We start from the raw sequence: 12,199 nt of genomic DNA, 5'->3' as shown, positions 1-12,199 counted from the left end.
TGGTTCTAACGCATAGCCTGAGACCAGAGAGCCAGACACAGCGGCACAGAGATAACCAAGCATCGACCTTAGCTCGCCAGAAGCTAACGGGCAGGCCCAGTCCACGCACACTCCGTCAGGCTGCCACCTGAGTGGCTGTGATCCGGGACCCAGGTGATGGAGAGACCCTGCCCCGAGAGACCATTGCACAACATAAGCCCTTCCCTCACCCGAATGCCGCCCGGAGCTCTGGCTATCTCTGAGCGAAACTAAGACAGGGCTTCAGGGACTCCAGGAACACAGCAGGTCTTCCCTTAGGCTAATAGCAGAAGGACACTTGGCCCAGGAGATGGTAACAGACCCAGAGACTGAAAGCCCAAGATGGGTGAAAGACACACAGGAAACGGGAGTGCCAAGGCCTTGGACGTACCTCGTCATGCTTACTGCATTCCCTCAGCCCAGCCCCTTCATGCCTGACCCAAGTCTGTGTGGCTGGCTGGGTATTTGTCTGAGCGATGACGCTGCACGAGCGGGAAGCAGGCTTCCCCCGGTACTCTATTCTACCCCAGGACTCCAGGAACTTACTTATTAAACTCCTACATGCCAGGGGGGGCCTGTACTGAGATACAGCGACCTGAACGAGACCCTGTTGGTTGGTGGAGTGGGGGCGGGGGGACTCCCACAGCAAAGGAAGCAGAGACACCATGCAATAGGGGTATCCAACTCCAACGTTTTTAATCTCAACTCTGGAAGGCTGGGCCCGGCCAGGTGCCTGGGGCCCTGGGCTGTTCTCCATCCGTGGGCTCCATACTCCAACTGTGGCCTTGGCTCCTCACTCCTGCGTCTTCAGACCATCATCCTGGGGTACGGTTCCATTCTCTCATTGATCCTTGATGGTGACTTCTGCTCGGCCTCCTCTCGCGCTGCTCCGAGGGAGTCCTCCTTCATAGCTCAGCCTCCTCTCCCACTGCTCCGAGGGAGTCCTCCCTCACAGCCACTCATCCCTGGATCCCCTCCCAGGGGACATCAACACTCTAAGCTGGAACCCTTGCCCCCCAATTCGACCCCCATCACCACAGCCAGTAAAGCCTCCGTCAGGGGCCCTGCTTCCTCTCCTGCTGCCTCCACAAGCCCCACTAAGGCCAAGGCCCGCTTCCGTGGGCACTGCCCTGGCCCTAGGGTCCAGCGGGCACAATGGGCAACCAACCGGGGCCGGCCCAGGCGGAATACCTCACCCACCGACTCCGGGCCACCATGGGGGTCCCAGGTGGATATGGCCCACAGCCTCTTCCAGCTCCTCCTCCAGCCCAGGCAGCAAGAACCGGCCAGCAGCCTCCAGGGCTTCCTCAGCCTCTGAGCCCAGCAGGGGCTGGCCTGGTGGGGGAATGGGCCCCAGGGCAGCCCCACAGCCCCGGCAGCCATGCAAGTGATGCAGGATGGGCCAGGCTGCGCTGGGTGACAGGCCTCGAAGCGGCACCAGGTCCATCTGGGCTTCGGCAAAGCTGCCAGCTAGCAGAGCCCGGAAGAAAGGCGAGGCGGTAGCTGAGGCAGCTCGCTGGGCAGGGAGCCGCAGGCCTGAGTCCAGTAGGAAGTGCAGGTCAGGGGCTGGGATGGGGGGCTGGGCCCAGCAGAGGTTCATAGAGGCAAGGGGATGGGGGATCTAGGTCCAAGGGGATCGGAGGCGGAAGGGCTGGGATCACAGTGGGAGACACCAGGCCTTGGAGGCAGGAAAGGGAGTCCGCAGCAAAGAAGAGGAAGAGAGGATGTGGAGCGGGCCGAGTCAGTGCCGAGAGGAGGAGACGGAGGCCACCCTGGTCCAGAAGGAGCCGACGCCACAGAGAAGGCTTCCTGTGGGAAGAAAGGTGAAAAAGCGTGACGCCGCGGAATAGCAACCTTGCTCCCCTGAGCCCTGTGAGACGCCCACATCCCCCTCACCGACAGATGAAGGGCAGGGTCAGTGCACAGGCCACACGGTCCTCGGGGCTTCCAGAGAGCAGCAGGTGCGTGAGGGCGCCCACTCCAAAGGGCGACTCGGCCTGCACGGTCAAGTTCTGCAGCAGCATCTCACCTGCAGAGACGGACAGAGCAGGTCAGGTTGAGAGGTGATGGCCCGACTCTGGGTCCTTGAAAGGAGGCTAAAACCTCAAGGCACGGAAGAGGGGATGACTGCAGGCCCTGGAGGGAAAGGGTCCAGATGCTAGGAAACGGGGAGGTCAAGGGCAAGAACAAAGTCTGATGGTCAGGGAGTGCCGTCGGAACACAGAAGACAGGGCAGTCCCTGGTGGTGTTGGGAGGAGCAGGGGCGGGGGTGCTGGGAGGACATGGGGACCGGAGCCGTGGGTTTCCAAGTCAGTATGGCCAGTGGGAAGGCAGTCAGGACAACGCAGAACCAAGAGCAGATCGAGTAAAGAAGTACAGACGAGCATGATTCTAAGTTGCTGGGGCCAAGCCTGGCGTTGGGGTATCTGGGTCCCAAGACTTGGGCAGAGGATGGAGCAGAACTTTGCATGCTGGGAGTCCCTCTCCTCCTCCTGTGTGGTGACCGAAGTGGGATGGGAGGCTGGAGAGGGCAGTGAGAGCCACGAGCAGTAAGGTGAGGTTCTCGGTCCAGAACTAGAGCGGGGATGGGCCTCCTAGGGGAGACGCACCCAGCTCCCGGTGCTGGCGGCGAGCCGGCCGGGCCCGCAGCGTGGGCCAGTCATCCGGGGCAACACCTAACACGAGCCAGGCACGCAGCAGTGCGGCACCATAGCTGCGTACGAAGGCCTCGAGGCAGGCAGGGTTGCAGGTAAGGCGTGCCAGGATGCGCAGTGCACGTGGGCTCGGTGGGCCTGGTGAGCCCGTCACATAGGCCAGCAGGCCACACAGGGCTGGGCCGGTCACCAATGCGCCACTTGGGTCAGGAGCCTGGGAGAATCGCGACAGTAGCAGCAGCGCGGGCCCCTCGCGGCCCCAAGGCTCCTCAGGGGTGGCAGCAGGGCTGCGGCCAGGTGTGCGCAGCACGCGAGGCGTCCGCAGCGAGGTCGGGCCCAGGGTGGGGCTGGTTGGCTCAGCGGGCTCTGGCGGTGGGGGAGGCGGGGGACATCGCTCAGGGGACCAGTCAGGAGAGATGTCTCCCGGGCCTGCGGCATAGCCCTCAGAGATCAGCCACGACCTGCAGAGGGAGAAAGGAGAGACTGAACCCCGAGCCAAGGTAAAGGAGCAGGGCCGAAAGAGGTGACTGAACCCAGGAGGAGGAGGGGAGGCTACGGGGAGATAGGACAGAAAGAGAAATGGGTCAAAAACAAAACCCCCAACTCATTTAGCAATACCGATGCCTGTTAGGTGCCAAGCCCAGTATTAGGGTACTGGGCACAAACAATGAACAAAACTAAAGTCCCCCATCCTTCCAGAATTTATATTCTAGTGAGGGGCACGCAGACAACAAAATAAAAAAGGCCCAGTGAACCCGTCTGGGTCCCAAAGTTCAGAAGTGCTGGGGTAGAGCCACGGCTAAAGGCAGACCCAGGAAGAGAGGACATGTGTTTAATGGTGACCAGAAAGTGGTCTTGTCCTGGAGAACAAGGAGTCGATCAGAGTCCTACTGAGACAGAGTGGGGGATGAGGGTAGTGAAGAGAGCCAGGGCCCTCAATCCGCAGCAGTCAGGTGGGGACTCACCTTAGGCTTCGGAAGCTTCCAGCCTCTGCCCGCTCAGGGGTCCGCTCCTCAGGAAAGTCCCACGAAGCAGCTTCTCTTCCCTCTTCTTCCTCATCACCAGCATCACCACACAGCTGCCCAGCCAAGAGCGGTACAAGTCCCAGAGCTTGTAGCCGGCCCAGGGCTCCAGTGTCATAGAGGAAGCCCACGAGGGCAGCCACGACACGAGGGTGCCACGCACTGGCACGGGGGTCCCGTAGCAGACCCATCAACAGCTCCAAACCACCTGCGTCCCGCAGCCGGGCCCGGTTGATGGCCTCCCGGCACAGCAGGCACACGGCCCGCACCAGGGGCTGCTGGGAGGCTGGGCCGGCTCCGCTGGGCCCCCTGCGCCGCCGGAGCTCACCCAGTAGTACCTCCACGCCACCAGCATTGCCCAGTGCAGGCCGTACAAGGCCCTGGGCACACAGGTTGGCGAGGATCAGGATAGTTGCCTCTCGTACTGCCTTTTTGGGGTGGGAGGCCAGGCTGACCAGTGGTCCTAGTCCCCCGCCCAGACTTAGCTGCTCAGCACAGGCCCGGGAGCAGCCTCGACTCAGCTCCAAGAGTGCACGGACAAGGGCCAAGGTCAGCGCAGGGTCTGGGGCAGCGGCCAGAAGCTCAGCCAGAGGGCGCACCGCTCCCTGCTGTGCCAGGGCCAGGCGGTGCTGGGGTGAGTCGGCCAGGTTGCGGAGGGCGCGCACCACACTCTGCAGGCACTGTGAGTCCTGGCAGGCTGTCAGGCTCTCGACGAGCAAGGGAACAGCACCTGCAGAGGGAAGAGGAGGCCAAAGAGTGAGCGAGGAGATACCCAAGCCCCTCTCCCACCCCAAGCCCTAGCTAACTCCACACTCATAGCCTTCTCACCAGCAGAATGGATGGCCCCACAGCTCTCAGGTTCCATGGCTAAGTTCCCCAGAGCACGGGCTGTGCGGTTCTGGATGCTATCTGTCTTCACACATTGAAGAATAGTCACTGCAAGAGAATTTGGCCTCTTGAGGGTCCTGCCCCTTCTTGTCTCTCTCATTAATGACCTCAACAATGTGACCTGAGAGAGTTGGGGAAGGCCTCCAAAAGAGGCTAACACTTAATGGGTCTGAAAGGTTAAACAGGAAGGTATTTGTTACAAAGATGGGGGGTGGGGCTGTTACGGGGCATTTCAGGTTTGGAAGCAGCCTTTGCAAAGCCCCAGAAGTGAGATCCAATGTCTGTGCTGGGCCTCGAATGCCAGGCCAAGGGATCAGGCAGGACTTGAATACGAGGGCACTGGGAACCACAAAGGGTTTTAAGCACAGGAGTGCTATGATACAATCTGGTAGCCATGGGGAGAATGGATTATAGAGAAAAAGAATAAGGCAGGGGAACAGCAAGGAGGCTGTCCCTATTGTTAAGATAAGAAAGGACAGTGGCTTAAACCAAATCAGCTACCAGCACAGCCCAGCACATGGACACCAGTCCCTGGGCACATAACGGGAGAAGGATAAATGCGGATGGATTCAGGAGATACTTAAAATGTAGAATAGTGACTGAATGATGAGGGTCATATGCTAATAACAAAACCTGTAATTTATTGAGCACTTATTAATGTGCCAGGCCTCTTGTCAAACACGTTATGGTTCAGATGCATTTTATACAAGTTTAAAATACGTTAAAGTTTCGTTTTATCCAAAAAAATTAAGATTTCGTCAAAACTGGCATAATTTCCTAACAGGCGGCAGTGTGTAAACTATGTTCCCAACATTGCCACTAGGAGGCGCCAACTTAGCCGGTAAACAGAAAAGCTTGTTGTTGTATTTTTGTTTTGTTTTAAGATTTTATTTATTTGACAGAGAAAGAGACCACAAACAGGAGGAGCAGCAGGCAGGAAATAGGGAGAAGCAGACCCCCTTCTGAGCTGGGAGCCGGATGCGGGGCTCCATCCCAGGACCATGGGGTCATGACCTAAGCCCAAAACAGACCTACTGAACCACCCAAGCGCCCGCTTGTTATCTTTCGTTTAGTATTTGTTCTTATTGTACTAGTTTTTAATAACTCAAAGTACCTAGTCCATGCTTAGAATACGTGTGTTCTCTATTTGTATTTCATTTTCTCCCTACTTCAATTTTCCAAGGTAGCTATTATTATTCCATTTTACAAGCAATCCTTTCTCACTGCAGAGAACCATTACGACCCAAGTTCGTCCAATGGTAGCCCCCATTAGGCATTGAGTGTCTGCTATAAACCTCATAAATGGAGAGTAAGAATCACCTAGAAGTCACCATATAACCCTTTGGTCTCCACTGGCCCAGATTCGAGGAAACAACCAATACGCAGGTCATGGCTGTAATTATCTGATCTGGTCAGGTTCGGGTATAATCTATAAAGAATGCTTGAGGGCTTGAGAGGTACGGGTGTTGAGCGGTCAGAAGGTACGTTCTTTCAGGCTACAACACAAAGAACCCAAAACTCCGCCCAGGCCCAGAGAAAGAAGTTGCTGTGCCTGGAATCCTTCTAGGAAATGAGGGCGGAGCACTTACCCAAAGGGAGAATGCCTCCGAGTCTGCGCACTTCAGTCCGGCACGCCCCTTCCGTACAGCAGTTGGCTAGGATGCTGAGCGCCAAGTCCAGAGTCTTGCGCAGGCGCGCTGGCGGCGAGGGCGCCGACGACGACGCAGCGGAGGGGGCAGAGCCCGGCGAGGGGGCGGGGCCAGCAGAAGTCGCTGACTCGGCGGACGAGGGGGCGGAGCCGGGGCCAGCCTGGGACGGGGCGGGACCCGCTGCAGCCGCTCGCCGTAGCAGCGCGAGAAGGGGGCGGAGCCCGCCGCGCGCCCGGAAGCGCTCGATTCCCCCTGCAGCCTTGACGTGGCGCGTGCGGAGGGCTAAGAGCGCACGGCCCAAGGGTGTCTCGTTGGTAGCTGTGTCCTTTCCCCCACCTAGAACCTCCCCGGCCGCCGCCGTGAGCTGCGCGAGGCAGAACGAGAGCGAGTCCGTGAGGGTCGGTTTCGCAGCCGCCATCTTGGCTCAAGCCTAAGGCTCCGCCCCCCTCCTCGCCGCTCCTCCAAGGGAGCGGAACTGGAAGAGAGGGGCGTGGCCAGGCACCTCCTCTCTGACGCTTTTTAAGTAGCGCCGCCGCGGTTATTTTGCAAGTTGGAAGTTGTAGTTCTGGATCCGGTACTGTGTACGGTCGCAGAAGGCACGTAGAGAGTAGTAGTTATCTAATCGTTGTGCGAACCCGAGAGGCGCGTGCGGTGCATGCTGGGATATGTAGTCGCTCCTTGCTTAGAACGCCTAGCTTAGGACGGAGGAGAAACTCGGGGGGCTTCGCAGCCTTGGAGAACCCAGACATCCGACCATGCAGTCTCAGTACCGTGCTGCTCCAGGTGGCGTGGCTACTCCAACCCCTCCTCCCCCCCTTCCCGCGTGTTCACGACAGCGACCGCCTTTTCCTTCCAGCTCGCTTCGCTGCCCCACAGTGATGACCCGGGCAGCGAAATCCGCGCTGACGGACTCAGGATCGCAAACCAGGCCCAAAGTATCAAGTTCCTGACAGCGGCCGCAGATGGGGAGCTCTTGCTCAGTCAGGTGAATGAGAGGGTTAAACCTATCGAGACCGTTCGCTGCCACTTCCTAGAGCGGCACGGGCTAGGGACATTTCCGGTTCCGGCGGTGGACCATTCCCCCCCCCCCCCCCCCCCCCCCCCCGCTCCCCCTCGTGAATGTCCTCGCCCGGCCTCAGCTTGTGAACTTAGTGGCCGGTTTTTGGAACTTCAGGATCCCAGGGAGCCCAGAGGTCCGCCCTCCTTAGCGGAGTTGTTCCACCTGAGCGGCCCTCCCTGGTGTGTATGCGGCAGCCGGCCTCCTGGGAAATGCTGCTGGTCCTGAAATACCTACGTAAGTCAGGCTCCGGCCCAGGGAAGAAGCCTCTAACAGGACCAACTGTCTTGCAGTCCCCAAAGCCTTAGAGTGCTGGGAGTGTGGACTGACCACAGCCTACCTCCCTAACCTCCTTCACCACCAAAGTGATGTGGGAAACAGGCAGAAGAGAAATTATTACATTTCCTTATTACTTGTAGCCCATTGACAAATCCTTGAAACAGGCGGAGTGACATTGTTCTAGCGACTCAACTGCTTCAATGTTAATACTTTGCTAAGGGCAAAAAACAATCCTAGCCCCGCCCACCCCCAGGATCCTATAAGTCTACTTTAACATATAAAAATCCCTTTGGAAACTTCCTTTAGCTCTACCCCCCAAGATACATGTTAGCAATCATCCCCCAAACATATGACCCACAGATATACATCTGAAGGGTCTCATAACTAAGTTTCTACTAAATAGTCGTAAATGACCTTTCCTAATTATAGCTAACCCCCTCAGGACCCTGGAAATCTTGTTTCCAAAATACCTGGGAGGCTTGTACTATCCCTAACCCCCTCCCAACTTGAAAGTATATAATAGGCCACTCCTCATGACCCTGTGGCAGCTCTTTCTGCCCATGGGTCCTGTCCCTGTGCTTTAAATAAAACCACCTTTTTGCACCAAAGATGTCTCAAGAACCCTTTCTTGGTCATTGGCTTCGAACCCTAACCTTCTCTCCTACATGAAAAGCAGCCAGGCAGTTAATCCCTATTGTTGTTGAGAGTGTGACAAAAGCTTCCAACGTGGCTCAGATCTAGTTAAGCACTACCAGGTACACACTGGTCAGAAACCATACCTCTGCTCTGAGTCTGGCCGTTGCTTCAGCCTCAGCTCCAACCTTGTGCAACACTGTGGTTTCCCACTCAGGCCTCCAGCCCTACAAGTTCCACAAGTTCCCAGAGTGCAGGGAGGCTTTTGGCTGCAGTTCAACCTGGTTAAACACCAACGGAGCACACCAGTGAATAGCCCCATACCTGCTGAGTGTGGTAAGACTTTCAGCGTTAGCTCCATTCTGATCTAGGACCCGTGCAGACAGAGTGCCAAGAAGCCTTGCAGCTGCGGGGACTGCAGTAAGAGCTTCAGCCTTAGCTCTACTCTGTTGCAGGACCAGCGCTCACACAGGGATGTGCAGCCCTTACTGCTGTGCCTGATGTAACAGCTTTGGACGCAGCTTTACATGCTCAAACACCAGCATTCACACACTTGGGAGAAGCCCTGTAATTGCTGTGAATGTGGCAAGAAGTTCACCAACAGCTCCGACTGCCTATGGGACTAGGTTACTTATAATGAAGAATGGCCAATCATGGCCATGGCTTTAGTGAGCACACCCAATTACTGAGCACCAGTGCATTCACTTGGGTGAACAGCCCTATGCCTGCTCAGAATGTGGCAGAACTTTCTAGCACAGCTCCAAGCTCCTTAAACACCAGTGCTCGCACACAGGCGAGATGGCCTAGAAGCGCTCAAGTTGCAGCGAGAGTTTTGTAGACAGTTCAAAGCTGCTGCAGCACCAGCATACAGAGTGTGGCAAGAGCTTCAGCCGGAGTTCCCACCTGCTCATCCACCAGGTGGCCCACGGTGGTGAGAAGCCCTGTGTCTCTCTGCAATGTGGCGTTCGCCAGCAGCTCCAACCGAGGCCAGCACCAACAGACGTGCCAGGGTGGCAGCCCCTGCCCACACCCCTGGCTTCGGTTTCAGTCCAAACTTCAGTTCTAACTTTGGCCCAGTCCTCAAGGAGCCTGAGCATCGCTGAACAAATCTCCTTTCCGCTCCTCTAGGGTTGTTGATTCGTGGACTGAATCAGGGAAACCCAGGCTGGAAGAATTAGAACAGTAGAGCCTTCCCCAAAAGGAAGGCTTAACCCTGTTTTTTGAGGCCCCAGAGACAGAACGTCAGCTGGAAGGAGAGTTTGGATGGTAGGAGCTATCCTGGACTGGCCCAGCTGCTTCCAGATGTAGGGCAGATACCTTTGGCAGCTGCTAACTAGATCTCTTCACAGGCCTAACGAATGACGGGATTAATCATTCCAAGAGCAACAACTGCCTCATCCCAGAGGGATGGGACCAGATATCAGGCACCCCTGTAAGGAACACAGTTGGTGGGGGGTACCTAACCTCCAGAGGGGATCATAAGGAAGGCTGTGTTCTGGCAGAAGGACCAGAGAATTTGTACTTGGGACTACTATGTGAGCTCTGGGGTATATGACCCCTGTGAAAGCGAACAGTCTTTATGGAGGAAGACTAGGGCTGGGAGGGCCCAGAGCCAAAGCAGAGGACCAGGAGACCTGTCTGTTGAGTTCATGCTTTGTGACATCTCTAGGCAGGGGCAAAAGGTCCAAGGTTGGTCATCTGCCCCTTTCCCTTCTCTAGCCCCTTCCCTTGTGTGTTCCCCAGATCCTTTGTCAGATCCCTCAACAGAAAAAAAGTGGTCAAGGTTCACTTGTGCATCTCATAAAGTTCACATTGAGGACTAAACGTGGCTCTTTTGCCTGGGCGTTGGAGAGAGATGCCTAAATAAATACACTTTTATTGGTAAAACATAGAAGCCAGAGGGAGGCTTCCCAAAGCACTACATAATCCATGCCCAGAGCAGAGTCCAAGCTATGAGGGACTTCTCTTTCCTTCCCATAGCTGACTGTGTTCCTGGAAGAGGCACAGACTAGTCTTTTTGAGGTTGGAGGAGGCTTAATGCCCCCCCCCCCCGCCGTGGGACCATCCTTCCACCATTGGCCCCATGTCTTCTTTTATCAGGTTTGCTGCTTCTAGAATCGTACTCAGATAGAACAGGGGTAAAGGAGAGGAATGTGAAGCAACCCCTCTCTCAGCTTCTAGCAGAATGTCCAGGTCTATCTCTTCTAGCTGTGTGACCTTGGACAGGTCTTCTTCCGATCTTCGGTTTCTTCATCTGTAATACAAGAATGATGATGGCTACCTCACAACACTGTGTTGATCCCATGGGATCATGTACATGATACCCCCGGGTCAAAGGGGTGACTCTAAACCTCAATTTTCCCATCTCCTTCAAGTCTGGAGCCTTTTTGCTGGTGGTGTCAGTCAAGAAAAGCATCGTGCCAGCTCATGTGCTCGCTCCTCCATAAAGTTACAGATGTGAGCAAGCAGCCCTGGTCCTGGGGTAGCTTGGTGTCATGAGGGAGATGGACTCAGGACCAGAACAACACAGAGCGCACAGTCCGGGCAGTGGAGAAAGGGCTTTATTAGGACTGAGAGGCTTCATTGAGGTGATATCTGATTCATACTACCTGTCTCCCCAAGCTGGGAGCAAGAAATGCCTCTGGGCATGGCGTCCTTGATGAAAGGAAGGATTCTTGCTATGGTCCCCATCAATGGCACTTCAAAGAGCACAAGTTAGGGTCCGAGTTGGAGGCCTGAGCCCCCAGCACATACAGAGTTGGCACTCAGTAAATAATTGGTATGATGGGGTCCTGTTTATACCGCTTACCTGTATTGGTCCTTGCCTTCTTTGAAGCTCTATGACGTAGGCTACAAAATCTGTAATTGGATATGAATATTAGGTGCATGGTAGAGTTGGGCATGGAAGGGGATTTGTTTGCAAAATCCCTTTCAGAGAACTGGAAGCCAGTTTCTCACTTTAAGGCCAGTATCCTTGGGCACCATCTCCTCTCAAATTGTTATGTGCTTGTAAATCTCTTATCTTCTCCTTTAGGTGATGTTTAACTTTTTTATAAGTGTGTGCATTACTTTTATAATCCTAAAAAGATTAAAGTCGGGGTGCCTGGGTGGCACAGTCGGTTAAGCGTCCAACTCTTGGTTTTGACTCAGGTCTGATCTCTGGGTCATGAGATGGAGACCCATATTGGGCTCTACACTCAGGGGGGAGTCTGCTTGAGTTTCTCGTTCACTTTCCCACTGCCCCTCCCCCTCCCCTCTAAAATAAATAAATCTTTTAAGGAAAGATTAAATTCATATGATGAATGTTATCCATTTATCCCTCATCTATGGAGAAATTAAAATACATTATTTAGTGTTTATTTTAAATGGTTTTTACTACAAGAAGAATAAAACTGCCATAGCTCAATTTTTTAAATACACACACACACACACACACACACACACACACAGTGAAATTCAAAACACGCAGTGAAGTTTGCCATCTCTGTATGTGTGTGTGTTTACACAGTGGAGCCAACATTTAAATTAGGAGATTTCACATCACAATCTAGATTTCCAGTTTGGTGTTTTGGAGGAAGAGCGTAGGGAGGAGGACTGGAAAATACCCCACTCCAGCTGCAGGGTTGAAGTTGCCAGGGCTAGTAACTTCAAGGCATGGGATAGGTGAAACCTTGGGCAAGGGCAGAGACTAGGGGATCATTTGGAAGCAGGTTGGGGGGTGGCTAGCCAGATCCAAGACCTGCAAAGAGGGGAGCTCAGGGATTCCCTGATCCCAGCTATTCATGGAGGGTGGGACAGGAAGAAGGGGCAAAGAAGTCCAGGAATATGACAGCCTTTTCTAGCATAGTAAGACACTGTCCTCTCCACCTTATCTCCTGTCTGATTTTGATCTCAGTGGTGTGAAGATCTCTGGAATGTCTGAGGTAGGTTCTGGGTTAAGGGCTAGAACTCATGGCTTAAGAATCTGTGATACCTGGGAAATGCCCATGGAGACTGCCT

General features: G+C 54.9%; 1 protein-coding gene across 1 annotated transcript; it reads right to left on the bottom strand.

Moving 5' to 3' along the window:
- Positions 1-689: 689 nt before the first annotated feature.
- Positions 690-7,226, bottom strand: ARMC5 (armadillo repeat containing 5). Its single transcript, XM_026515883.4, is given in 8 exon segments — positions 690-1,239; positions 1,241-1,594; positions 1,596-1,827; positions 1,915-2,047; positions 2,628-3,133; positions 3,638-4,424; positions 4,523-4,630; positions 6,172-7,226. Coding segments are annotated over 8 exon segments (2,832 nt in total). The 5' UTR covers positions 6,650-7,226; the 3' UTR covers positions 690-1,005.
- Between the last annotated feature and the right edge of the window lie 4,973 nt (positions 7,227-12,199).

This window comes from Ursus arctos, unplaced genomic scaffold, assembly GCF_023065955.2.
Source record: "Ursus arctos isolate Adak ecotype North America unplaced genomic scaffold, UrsArc2.0 scaffold_2, whole genome shotgun sequence".
Classification (NCBI taxonomy): domain Eukaryota; kingdom Metazoa; phylum Chordata; class Mammalia; order Carnivora; family Ursidae; genus Ursus; species Ursus arctos.
Note: the sequence above shows the minus strand (reverse complement) of the source record. Positions and strands in the feature narration are given on the sequence as shown.